Source organism: Acipenser ruthenus, chromosome 48 (genome assembly GCF_902713425.1).
Source record: "Acipenser ruthenus chromosome 48, fAciRut3.2 maternal haplotype, whole genome shotgun sequence".
NCBI classification, from domain to species: domain Eukaryota; kingdom Metazoa; phylum Chordata; class Actinopteri; order Acipenseriformes; family Acipenseridae; genus Acipenser; species Acipenser ruthenus.
This window is the reverse complement of record NC_081236.1, coordinates 3,415,811-3,428,743: the sequence shown is the minus strand read 5'-3', so window position 1 is coordinate 3,428,743 and position 12,933 is coordinate 3,415,811. Positions and strand designations below refer to the sequence as shown.

Genomic DNA, 12,933 nt, shown 5'->3' with positions numbered 1-12,933 from the left:
TTACAGGTAAAACAGTCCTGAAATAAAACTGAGAACAAGGACATGATTTGCAGTGCATAATGAGCGAGGATCTCACCTGGGTCCAAATCAGGCCCATGTGTATTGTAGAATTTGGGGTCCCTCTCTGCGAGTTTGGAGATTAATTTCCCAGAAGCAGCACGCCCCTTTTCCACCACCAAGCTGATCAGACAGCGGGCTTTTTCCAGTTTTATTTTTGTTCTCTTATCTGAAATATGACAAGTAATAGTTAAAGATGATTTAAAAAAAAGCATGAATTAATTAATTATAAATGTATTTTAATTCCAGTTGAAATTTGAAATCGCTTTTTATTTTTTTAAAAAGCACCCATAAAAGTTATGTAAGAGCCCCTCCCCAATATCTATTTTTCTGAAAGAGGAATTCAAGAATGACTTCAGAATGACTTCATCCTGGATCTTTTAATATACAGCAGGTTCAGTGACAAGCTGCAGCTCACCTTTATCCACCTTTTTGAACTGGAAACATTTGAACAGATTCAATCTAAAATGAAAAGGGGGTATGACAGTCTGCTTATTGATCTGGTGCCAAATCTAATGATTGCACTGCTTATTATTTCCAAACTAAATCAAACCCCTTTCCCTTCTTTTGAGGAACTGAGGAATGTCCACCTGAGGACATAACTACAAGTTTATAGCTGGGATAATGTCTTTGCTCACCTTATTTCATATTACACACGAAGCAGAACAAGATTAAATGAAGAAGGCAGGACACCCAAACTCGATGGTCTACCTGCTAATATGTCCTCACTCCAGTATATCTTATGTGGGTCGACTGGATCTCGACTGTGATCAGCACGCAACACCAGGATCTCGTCTTTATCCAGAGCACGCTGGAAATGCCTCCTCCAGTCAGCAGGATCGGGCTGGTCAATACCCTCCCTGTAACGACCTGTCGCCACTGCCCAGTCCTAGATATAAAGTGGACAGACTGAGAAAAACATCCAGCAAAGGATTTAATAGTTCAGTGACTTGGGACTGAATTGACCAGCGTCTGGTTTGAGGATGCAGTCCTCCACAGCAGTGTTCATGTTCATTTTCACAGTGAACTATATTAAGGAATGAAAGATCTCAATTTAGAACTATGTCAATGTTACACAATATAATCTGACTATGTATTTCTCTATAAACAGTTAAGTGCTGATTCCTTGTGTGAGAGTGTCTAGCTGTGTTCAGCAACACAAGGACAATGGCAGTCCAGCATTTGGAACAGCTGCCTGTGGCAATACCTTAGATTAGCCTAAATGTGGGTCCTGTTAATAATCACAGTACACAAGGTTATGTCCACACTTTCTTTTGTAGTTGGTACTGTGACTATTGATTCTTGGTGTGTTTTTTATTTATTTGTTGGTTTCTAATATAAAGATGTTATCTGTCTTTTTTTCTGGAGGCTTCGAAGCAGGTCCCAAGATTTCATTCTGGTGTCTCAGACTGCACTTCCTTATGTGGAAGCCCTACAGCCTACAGATCACCAGAAACATCAGCTACAAGCATTGTCTCTGATAACAAGACCTCTTGATTCAATGGACTGCAATGCCTTTTAATAGGGCTAGTATTGTGCAGGGGTGGTCGATTTAGAATGGACCTGGTCTCAAAGGGTTATGGATTGTGGAGCACCCCTAATCCAGTGAATATGAGGTTGGGACAGTTTATTATCAATTGGATTGCAAACACCAGGTGTCACATTGTATTTTGGAAAAGGAGATATTAGGAGGTAGTTTGATGGGTCTGAGAAAGGAAAGACTCCCACAGTTTAGTACAAAGCAAGCAAGCACACCTCAGTTCTGACCTGACCAAACCTTTCAGTCCTGGGATAACTTAGAAGTAGAAAACTACAAAATTGCTCCTGGATTCAAACCTCAAGTGTCCTGACATAGGGCATTGAGCTGCTGCATTAACTATATCCCTCCTTGGGAAAATGAAAATATCAAATCGCTGTCCTCTGGGGGAAGGATCAAACTATCACAGATCTTTTATCTTTTAAATGAGTGTAAACCCACCTTGAATATCATTGTGTCCTCAGTTGTCAAGTCCTTCTGGTCATCATGTTTCCATGGGATTCTAAACTGTTTTAGTGCCTCATTGGTCCAGCTCAGACCAGGGTACAGCCCACTGTTGATCTGCTCCACCAACCAGGGCTGGAGCCCGGTATTCTGGGGAGCATCCCTAAAACAGAATAATAAAGAAATGTGGAAGAGCTAAAGATAAGAAATATAATAGTATTTGTGTGGTGTGGAAAACAGAAATAGGCAAACACCAACATCAAAGACATTTTCAACCTCTCCTTAGTAAGATGCTTGTGTCCAAAAGCCTTGATTATATGCATGCTGCTGTCCTGTAATTGACTAGATGTTAAAATTAATACAAAACAGCCTGAATTTATTTATTTTTTTTTTCCTGAACCCTGCTCCCTTTTGAGCTGCTGCATCCCTAAGCAATGTTTATTCTACTTACAGCTGGCACAGATACTGGGATCCAGGCATTACAATGGAATAGGAAGCTGAGCCTACCTCATTTCCTCCACATCCTCATCACTCAACACCTTCATTTCCAGCATGTCCATCAGCAGCCCCTCCATCACGGCATCACTCACTCTCTCAACAAACTGGGATTGCACCTGCATTAGCCTGTTAACTGAAACAGCATGACAAATCACATTAACAACTTTTCTTATTACAGATAAAACAGTCCTGAAATAAAACTTTGAGAACAAGGACATGATTTGCAGTGCATAATGAGCGAGGATCTCACCTGGGTCCAAATCAGGCCCATGTGTATTGTAGAATTTGGGGTTCCTCTCTGTGAGTTTGAAGAGGAGGTTCTCTCTGATGGCATCCCCCTTCCTCATCACCATGCTTGTCAGGTGGGAGATCCTGTCCTGTGTGCTGGCCTGTTTCTTCACTTCCTCCACCTCTCCATCACTCAGCAGCTTCATCTCCTGCATGTCCTTCAGCAGGCCCTCAAGCACTGCAGCACTCTTAATAAACTCCGGAATCATACGACACAGAATCCTACCTGAAACATTACAAATCAGAACAATCATGTCAGTGACATTCATCCTCCGCCACAGTTATAAATACAAGATTAATGAGAAAGAGCTATCATGAGAAAGTAGATACAGGCGCACAAATGCCTCTATATAACCTCTGGTTTAATATTTGCTGAGGGATGTGACAGAAATTAGGGGATTTTGGAGGGTCACATGTGTAACGGGTGATGACATTCCCTAAAGAATATCCTAACCAAGTTTCATCACAATTGGAAAAGCTGTTCTCTACAAAGACTGTATGTAAAAATGTAAGTTTGAAATGTGAATTACGTATGGATGGCATTTCCTTACATCCACAGATTCTGACACCCTCAATAACTTGTGACAAGCGCTTCTGTAAAACTCTGAGGGGTGACAGACTGTGATGTATGTACAGGCACTTCCACTATATCTTGCTGGGGATCAGCATACCCAGTGCAGTGAGGATAATAAGTGAGGTTCTCACTGTCAAGATGAAGCCTAAGACTCCTGTAGAGATTGAGGTCCCTCTCTGCGAGTCTGAAGATGAATTTCCCAGAAGCAGTACGCCCCTTTTCCACCAGCAAGCTGATCAGACAGTGAGTTTTTTCCAGTTTTACTTTCGCTCTCTTATCTGAAATATGACAAGTAATAGTTAAAGATGATTTTAAAAAGCATGAATCAATTAATTATAAAAGGTATTTTAATTCCAATCGAAATTTATGTTAGTTATGTAAGAGCCCCGGTCCCAATAACTATTTTTTCTGAAGGAGAAATTCAAGAATGACTTCAGAATGACTTCATCCTGGATCTTTTAATATACAGCAGGTTCAGTGACAAGCTGCAGCTCTCCTTTATCCACCTTTTTTAAATGGAAACATTTGAATAGATTCAATCTGCTTATTTATCTGGTGCCAAATCTAATGACTGATTGCACTGCTTATTATTTCCAAACTAAATCTAACCCCTTTTCCTTCTTTTGAGGAACTGAGGAATGGTCACATGAGGACATAACTAAGAGGGACCAAGTTTATAGCTGGCATAATGTCTTTGCTCTCCTTTCATGTTACACACAAAGCAGGATCAGTTCCCTGAAAGAGAAGATGACTGCCAATTTAAATACTTTTGGGATATGCCTGCTTGTCAGGTATTCGCTGATCATTATATAGGCCCCTCCACGGAGTGACGTCCTCAGTCCCGCCTCACCAAGGTAATAAATAGTCATTACTCTGAGTTTCTTTTGCATTGAACCCGCAAATTCTTGTGATGCGACCTCAGAAGGTTGGTGGTCATCTTCTCTTTCAGGAAACCGGGGTTACATCCGTAACTTATCGTTTTCTTTCAATTCGAAGATGACCGCCAATTTGAGTACTTTTGGAAAAGTTTATACTAGAGCCGTCGTGAGGGAGAATGAGCGGACTGCATCTGAGGGACATCTCGCTACCACCATCTAGTGTTGGTGGTGTGAGCGTGCAACCTCAAGGACCCTAGTGCCTATTAAATGCATAGAGGGATCTACGACATTAAGTCGGTAGAACCTGGTAAACGTATGCAGGGCAATCCAGCTAGCCGCATTACATATATCGGTCAATGAGGCACCTCTAAAGAAAGCCCATGACATAGCCACACCTCTAGTTGAGTCCAGGTGGGGGTAGGCCGGCATTAGTATACGCAGTCAAAAACCGCGTCCACAATCCAATGGGACAGTTGCTGCTTAGAGAGGGCTTGACCTCAGGTCCGTTCACCATGACAAACAAAGAGCTAGTCAGACTGACTCTTGTTCTATTCACATAGCATCTCAATGCCCGAACTGGGCAGAGGGAATTCAATCTCCTATCTGAGGTGATAGCCAATAGAAAGGCTCTCCTCATAGAGATATTTCAGCTCTATGGTATCTATGAGCTCAAAACAGGGCCTTCGTGAGAGCCTCCAGTACCAAGTCTAGAATCCTTTCGGGGAGGACGTCATTTATAGGAGGTTGTAACTGCCGAGCACCCTTTAGAAAACGGGTCACCAGAATATGAGCACCAGGGGATACTGGGGATACTGAGTCGTATCAACGTAGAAACTATAAAATAACTGCTATAGGGCAATAAAAGGGATCATGGCCTCTGGCCATGCACCAGTTTTGAACATATTTCCACTTATAGGCATACAACGCTCTTGTGGAAGAAGCCCTACTGTTCTGCACTGTACTCACTACTGCATCAGAGAGCCCTAGGGCTGACAGACGGTCCCGTTCAGGGGCCAGACCCACAGCTAAAGTCCTCCCAGTTCTGGGTGCCAGAGGGTGCCTTTAACCTAGCTGAGGAGATTAATGTGCAGTGGGATCTCCCAGAGTTGCAGCAGCTGGCAAAGGTTCCAAAACCAGGTTCTCCTTGGCCATCTGTGGGCCACCAGGAGAACTGTCGCTTCCTCTCTCCTGACCTTCGAGGAAGGCAGGGAGCACCGGTATAGGCGGGAAAATGTATAAACCACTTTGGGCCATTTGTGCGATAGGGCATCGACGCCTAGTGGACCTCCGCAGCTGCGGTGGGAGAACCATAGGGGGCAATGGGTCATCTCTGCAGTGGCAAACAGGTCGACCTGGGCTTCCCAGAAGCGTTCCCAAATGCGCTGCACCACCTGAGGGTGCAGTCGCCATTCTGACAGGTGAGGACCCACCCTGGAGAGGAGGTCTGCCACCCAGTTCACCACTCCAAGTTGATGTACAGCCTGGGGGGAAAGTAGGTGCCTTTGTGCCCAGATCAGTAGCCAAAAGGCTATGCGATGTACCCCGGGGACCGAAGCCCTCCATGGTGGTTCACGTACGCAACCACTGACACATTGTCTGTGCGAACTGGTTTTGGAACCTTTGCCAGCTGCTGCAACTCTGGGAGATCCCACTGCACATTAATCTCCTCAGCTAGGTTAAAGGCACCCTCTGGCACCCAGAACTGGGAGGACTTTAGCTGTGGGTCTGGCCCCTGAACGGGACCGTCTGTCAGCCCTAGGGCTCTCTGATGCAGTAGTGAGTACAGTGCAGAACAGTAGGGCTTCTTCCACAAGAGCGTTGTATGCCTTCATGTAAATGTGCTTTATTTTGCTCTTATCAGCCCCTATTTTACTGCATTTAATCCTGTACTTCAGAATACTGTAATCTGCCAAGTTTTTAACCTGTAGTACTTTGTATTTAATCACATCCTGATGTAACTATCACTATTTAATCATATCCTGATGTAACTATCACTATTACCTGCTGTATTATTGAATTGTGGTTTGTCAAACTTGTACTTTACTTGATAATAGTTATTGTATTTCTTGCTCTTATTGTATTACTTGTATTGTAACGCTTGAAATGTTTTTGCTTACGATTGTAAGTCGCCCTGGATAAGGGCGTCTGCTAAGAAATAAATAATAATAATAATAATAACAAGGACATGCTTGTTGCGGAGCACAGGGAGAAAATGTTGTAGCGCGAGGTGGACTGCTCTCAGCTCTAGCGCATTTATGTGCAGGGACGTCCAGTGGCCCGACCAGGATCCGCAGACTCCTCTGTCTACCCAGACTGCCCCCCAACCGGAGTTGGATGCGTCTGTCGTCACCACTTTACGCCTTCGCTCAAGTGAGGGGCTTGCCTCCACCAGCGTAGCGCTTTCCAGCACAGACAAGACACTGTCAGCCGACAGTGTTTGTCACACTTAGGGTGTAGCCGAAAGGCATTGAGCCATGCTTGAAGCGTACGCATGTGAAGTAACCCCAGTTGAATAGCTGAGGACGCTGCAGCCATCAGTCCCAGTAGTTTCTGGCACAACACTAATTGCACTGTGGTCCCTGGTTGAAACAGGGCCAGGCAGTTGCGAATGGCAGCTACCCTGTCGTCCGACAGGTAGGCTTGCATTGTAAGGGAATCCAGCCGGAGACCCAAATAAACTTGTTATGTGTTAATTGGCTTTTTGCATTGTTGAGGGTGAGACCCAGCTTCAACAGATGCTCTGTCACAATCGCTGTGTGGACCACTGCTCCTTCCTGGGACTAGGAACAAATCGTTCAAGTAATTCATCACCGTGATCCCTTGCAGCTGCAAGGGAGCTAGGATATCATCCATGCACTTTGAAAACGTGCGGGGGGGCTAAGGAGAGGCTAAACAGCAGCACAGAGAACTCGAAGTCACTCCCCTGAAAGGCGAAGCACAGATATTTCCTGTGCGCTGGACAGATAGGAATGTGAAAATACACGTCCTTCAAGTCCACTGTTGTAAACCAGTCACCCGGCCTGACAGACTGCAGGATGTGGCGATGTGTGACCATCTGGAACCTCCTCTTCCTCAAGAACCTGTTGAGGTGTCTCAGGTCTAGAATGAGGTGAAGTCCGTCGTCCTTTTTTTGCACCAAGAAATACCTCGAGTAGAACCTCTCTCCTTGGAGAGGTGTGTTCTACAAGACAGATAGCTTGTTTTTGAAGTAGAGTTTCTACCTCTTCTTTAAGGGCCAAGACCTGGAGAGGATCATTTCAACCGTGATCCCTTGAAAGGGAGGAGGTCCCGAGTGGAATTGCAGTGTGTAGCCGGTGTGTACGGTGGCGAGCACCCAAGGGTCTGAGGTGCAATTGTGCCAGTAGTGCACATGGTGTTGTGCATACGGGTGGGTCTGAGGCCGTAAGCCTTCAGGACCCCTGCTGGGGCTACTGAGGCTGCGGCGGAGGTTGCCTTGGAGGCTGCCTGGAGCGGTTCTTGTGGAACTGTCTCCCTGGGCGCTGGTGCACTGGGGCCCCACGTCCGGCATTCTCTCGTGCTTGTTGCTGGCTCCTTGGTGCGGAGGCCTGGAGGCAGTGCCTCATGTCACCCCATGGTGCCATAGGGATCAGGATAGAACTGGTTACCATGGTAACTGCCGGACGCAATCGCCTCCCCCTTCCCCGTGCCGAGGCATGGGAGGGGAGCATCACTGCCACCTGTCGGGACACCTCTCGCTCTGTGTGTGAGCATTGCAGTATCTCCTCTACTGTTGGTCCAAAAGTATGGCCAGGGGAGATAGGCGCGTCCAATAAGGCGGACTTGTCCGCATCCGGGACCCTCGCCTGAGACAGCCACAGCTGTCTGCGCGCCACCACTAAGCTTCCCAGGCTTCTGCCCAGGGCCTGCCCTTGGAACCCCGATATTTGCAATAAGGTGCCCAAGACTGCACACATGGTGAAACTGCTGCCTGCTTAACTGCTCGAGTATCTGGGCCATTTGGCCCTTTAACTCGGCAATATCCCTCACCTGGTCCGCGTTTCTTGCTCTCTTTATGCCCCTCGAAGGAGATCTAGAGTGATTGCGATGGCACTGTGAAGTCTGCGCAGAAGGAATACTTTGCGCAGGGTTTGGAGGGTTGGGAGGGGAGGCCTGGGATCCCAAGACCGACGATGGCTCTCTTAGGCTGGCTGCAGAGTTCTCGTGCTCTCCTTGGACCCAGCACAAAAGGAGCAGGGTGACCTGTCTGCCAAGGCAGCAGAGGCGTGCTCAATCACAGGGTGTGTTTGTCCTGCAGAGGCAATTTCCGCCTGCAGGACACATACAGGTGGTAATAAGACATGGCAGGCGAGGCTATATAACACCAAGACACCAAAAAAACCTCCAGGGGATTGAGTATGTTGGCGAAACGCCGCGCTATGGAAGCGAGTCCTCAAGGCACCGAGGGTGTTGAAGCACTGAGGTACCGAGGCTATGGAGCACCAGGGACCCGAGGGTCTCGAGGGTACTGGGGGCGCATGGCTAGAAGAAACTCAAAGTGTCAAAGCGCTGAGGCGTACAGTCCTCGAGGTGCAGAGGGCGTCTAAGCACTGAGGCTATGGACGAAGCTAAAAAAACATCGAGGCGTTGAAGCGACGAGGTGTGGAGTTCTCGAGGCACCGAGGGGCTCGAAGCGCTGAGGTACCAAGGCTCTGGGACAGCGTGCCACCGAACGCACCGAGGTACCGAGGCTCTGGGGCAGCGTGGCACCAAGAGCGCTGCTGCACAGGGCTCGAAAGGTCTCGAGGCATCGAAGCGCCAAGGCGTGTAGCTCTCGAGGCGCCGAGGGGCTCGAAGCTATTGAGGCTCTGAGGCACCAGGAACCCGAGGCCTAGACACGGGGGCACCTAAGCGCCAAGCACTGAGGGCAAAGCACCAAGATATTGGGCTGCGTGTCTGTGTCTGGGCTGCTTGCAACCGGTGCAGCACGTAGCCTGCATCGTGGTAGTCACAAACCTGGAGAAAAGGAGAGAGACAGAAGAAAGAAAGAAAACACACCTGTTCCCCTCTTTTTTATTTTTATTTTTTTTACACACTAACACACCTATATGGGTGAGTGGTGATGCGCGTGGTCTGCTCACCACAAAGGCCAAGGCTTAATGGAGTAAGCGAGCGGTATTATTTAGTTATAGTAAATCAGCGGCCTGTAGGGGCGCTAAGCCACGCACACCGAGTGGGCATACTGAGTCAACCCAAAGCCCTCGAGTCAACAGGACTTGCTGGAGGGTTGTGTCTTCCTTATCTTTTTTTTTTTTTACAGCTGCAAAGAGGAGATGAAAAAACAGGAAGAACGTGCAGCCAGCTGCAGAGGTTAGAAGCAGGCTACAATCGCCGAGCGATGTAGGCTAATGAAGAAAAGTTTTTTTTTTTGTTTTTGTTTTGTTTTTTTAAACAAAACGCAGTTGCGTATGTGTAGCTCAGCCTTCAGTTGCCAAGATTCTGATTCCTGGGAAATGGCAAGCCTACATCCAGCAATTCAAATCACAGAAACTCGGAGAAGGAGCTCTAAAGAGTCAATCACAACTTGAAGAAAGGGATAGAGTAATACTCACCACTTTACCTACCTGTCTGTGAAAGACAAAAGAGACTCCGTTCTCTGCGCAATGACTATTTATTACCTCTGTGAGTCGGGACAAAGGACGTCATTCTGCGGAGGGGCCAATCGGCAGCTTTGATATAAAATGCTCAGTGAATACCTGACAAGCAGGCATATCCCAAAATTATTCAAATTGGCGGTCATCTTCGAATTGAAAGGGAACAATATTTTAAATAAAGGCGGCAGGACACCTAAACTCGATGGTTTACCTGCTAATATGTCCTCACTCCGGTATATCTTGTGTGGGTCGACTGGATCTCGACTGTGATCAGCACGCAACACCAGGCACTCGTCTTTATCCACAGCGCGCTGGAAATGCCTCCTCCAGTAAGCAGGATCGGGCTGGTCAATACCCTCCCTGTAACAACCTGTCGCCACTGCCCAGCCCTAGATATAAAGTGAACAGACATCCAACATCCAACAAAGGATTTAATGGTTCACAGTGACTTGGGGCTGAATTGACCAGCGTCTGGCATGAGGATGTAGTCCTCCACATCAATGTTCATGCTCCGTTTCACAGTGAACTATATTAAAGATTAAAAAATCACAATACAGGTACACAATACAATTTGACTATGTATTTCTCTATAAAGAGGTAAGTGCTGATTCCTTGTGTGAGAGTGACACAATGAATCAGCAACACAATGGCAGTCCAGTATTTGGAATAGCTGCCTGTGGCAATACCCTAGATTAGCTTAATGTTTGGCCCTGTAAATCACAGTACCCTATATTAACCCCTTCTGTGCTAGGGGGCGCACGGTGTACGTCCTAAAAATAACCTCACTGTAGCACCGGCTGTGGGCATTCGATCATTTTTTTTGCAGAGTATAGAAGGGTTTAAACTCTCAAAATATGTGAATGGTGTATCGTCATTTAAAAAGTGCATGATTTACGTGTAAACTGCCCTGTATACGATTTCTCCGTGTTATTCAATGTCGGAAGCAGAAGTCAAACAAGCAAACAAAAAGGTCTGTATTATATTTTTTATAGTGCTTTGATTGGCGCAACTTTTGATGGATACAACATTTAGGGGATATAAGGACATATTTCTAGCAAACATAATCTTACTTTCAATAGTTATTTTCAGAACTGATCGATCACTATTGATTACTGTATGCTGTCTCTGTTGTACCCTGGCATATGCTGTAGTAACTCAGTGCTTGGGCACGCTGTGTTTGACTAATCTTTTTTTTTATTCAAGATTCAAGAAAAAACTCTAGCACTTGGGGTGGAAAAACCCTAAGCAGGGGTCAAGGACTGAAAGATCTCAACTTACAACTACGTCAATGTTACACAATACAATTTGACTGTATTTCTCATTTCTCTAAAACAGGTATAACAGTGCTGATTTCTTGTGTGAGAGTGTCTAGATGTGTTCAGCAACATAAGGATAATGGCAGTCCAGCATTTGGAATAGCTGCCTGTGGCAATACCCTAGATTAGCCTAAGGGTTGTTCCTGTTAATAATCACAGTACACAAGGTTATGTCCACACTTTCTTTTGTATTTGGTAGTGTGACTATTGATTCTTGGTGTGTTTTTATTTATTTATTGGTTTCTAATATAACTTTGTTTTTGATCTATTTTCTTTTTTCTTGTGACTTCGAAGCAGGTCCCAGGATTTCATTCTGGTGTCTCAGACTGCGCTTCCTTATGTGGAAGCACTACAGCGTACAGATCACCAGAAACATCAGCTACAATCACTGACTCTGATATCAAGACCTCTTGATTCAATGGAGTGCAATGCTTTTTAATAGGGCTAGTACTGTGCAGGGGTAGTCGATTTAGAATGGATCTGGTCTCAAAGGGTTAGGGATTGTGGAAAACCCTTAATCCAGTGAATATGAGGTTGGGAAAGTTTATTACCAGTTGGGTGGCAAAGACCAGGTGTCACATTGTATTTTGGAAAATGAGATATTAGGAGGGAGTTTGTTGGGTCTGAGAGAGGAAAGACCCCCACAGTTTAGTACAAAGCAAGCAAGCACACCACAGTTGTGGCGTCCGAAACATCTTTATGTCCTCCTGAACGTCTCCCCTGAGTTTAAGAGTGTGCTTAGACCACATACATAAAGAAAGAAAGTATGTGCGAATCTGACACCCACCTTGAATATCATTGTGTCCTCAGGTGTCAATTCCTTCCGGTCGTCATGTTTCCATGGGATTCGAAACTGTTTTAGTGCCTCATTGGTCCAGCTCAGACCAGGGTACCGCCCACTGTTGATCTGCTCCACCAACCAGGACTGGAGCCCGGTATTCTGGGGAGCATCCCTAAAACAGAATAATAAAGAAATGTGGAAGAGCTAAAGATAAGAATCTATCTGTCGATCCAGCTGCCTTCATATATATACAGAAATCAATCAGTTATGCATATGTTCATTGTAACTACAGTGTATTCCAGTGTTGACCAAACTACTATTCTTCCAGTAGGAAAAAACACTGAATACTGACTCCCTTTAAATAATACGCACTGTGTGTATAACATGCAACACATTAAAATATGCTTCTTAAAAGGGCATTAGCAAAAATAAAACGGTATTTGTGTGGTGTGGAAAACAGAAATAGGTAACCACCAAAATCAAAGACATTTTCAACCTCTCCTTAGTAAGATGCTTGTGTCCAATAGCCTTACTTACATGCATGCTGCTGTCCTGTAATTGACTACATGTTAAAATTAATAAAAAAAGAGCACAAAATGTGCTTTTTTCCTGAACCCTGCTCCCTTTTGAGCTGCTGCATCCCTAAGCAATGCTTACTTTACTTACAGATGGTACAGATACTGGGATCCAGACATTACAATGGAATAGGAAGCTGAGCCTACCTCACTTCCTCCACATCCTCATCGCTCAGCACCTTCATCTCCAGCATATCCTTCAGCAGCTCCTCCATCACGGCATCACTCACACTCTCAACAAACTGGGATTGCACCTGTATTAGCCTGTCAACTGAAACAGCATCACAAATCACATTAACACATCTACAAGGTTTCTTATTACAGTTAAAACCAGGGAGTCAAATCGCATCAGGTCAATGTCTGTTCCGCTTAG

At 45.6% G+C, this 12,933-nt stretch overlaps 1 protein-coding gene across 1 annotated transcript in view; it reads right to left on the bottom strand.

Moving 5' to 3' along the window:
• LOC117407892 (uncharacterized) overlaps positions 1 to 12,933 on the bottom strand; it is a 150,059-nt gene that overhangs the window by 39,928 nt on the left and 97,198 nt on the right. The window contains exons 10-18 of the mRNA XM_059014495.1: positions 12,708 to 12,831; positions 11,992 to 12,157; positions 10,100 to 10,277; positions 3,530 to 3,676; positions 2,787 to 3,050; positions 2,546 to 2,669; positions 2,036 to 2,201; positions 769 to 946; positions 77 to 226 (exon numbers count right to left, since the gene is read on the bottom strand). Of these exons, the coding sequence (XP_058870478.1) occupies positions 77 to 226; positions 769 to 946; positions 2,036 to 2,201; positions 2,546 to 2,669; positions 2,787 to 3,050; positions 3,530 to 3,676; positions 10,100 to 10,277; positions 11,992 to 12,157; positions 12,708 to 12,831 (1,497 nt within the window). The remainder of the gene's footprint in view (positions 1 to 76; positions 227 to 768; positions 947 to 2,035; positions 2,202 to 2,545; positions 2,670 to 2,786; positions 3,051 to 3,529; positions 3,677 to 10,099; positions 10,278 to 11,991; positions 12,158 to 12,707; positions 12,832 to 12,933) is intronic.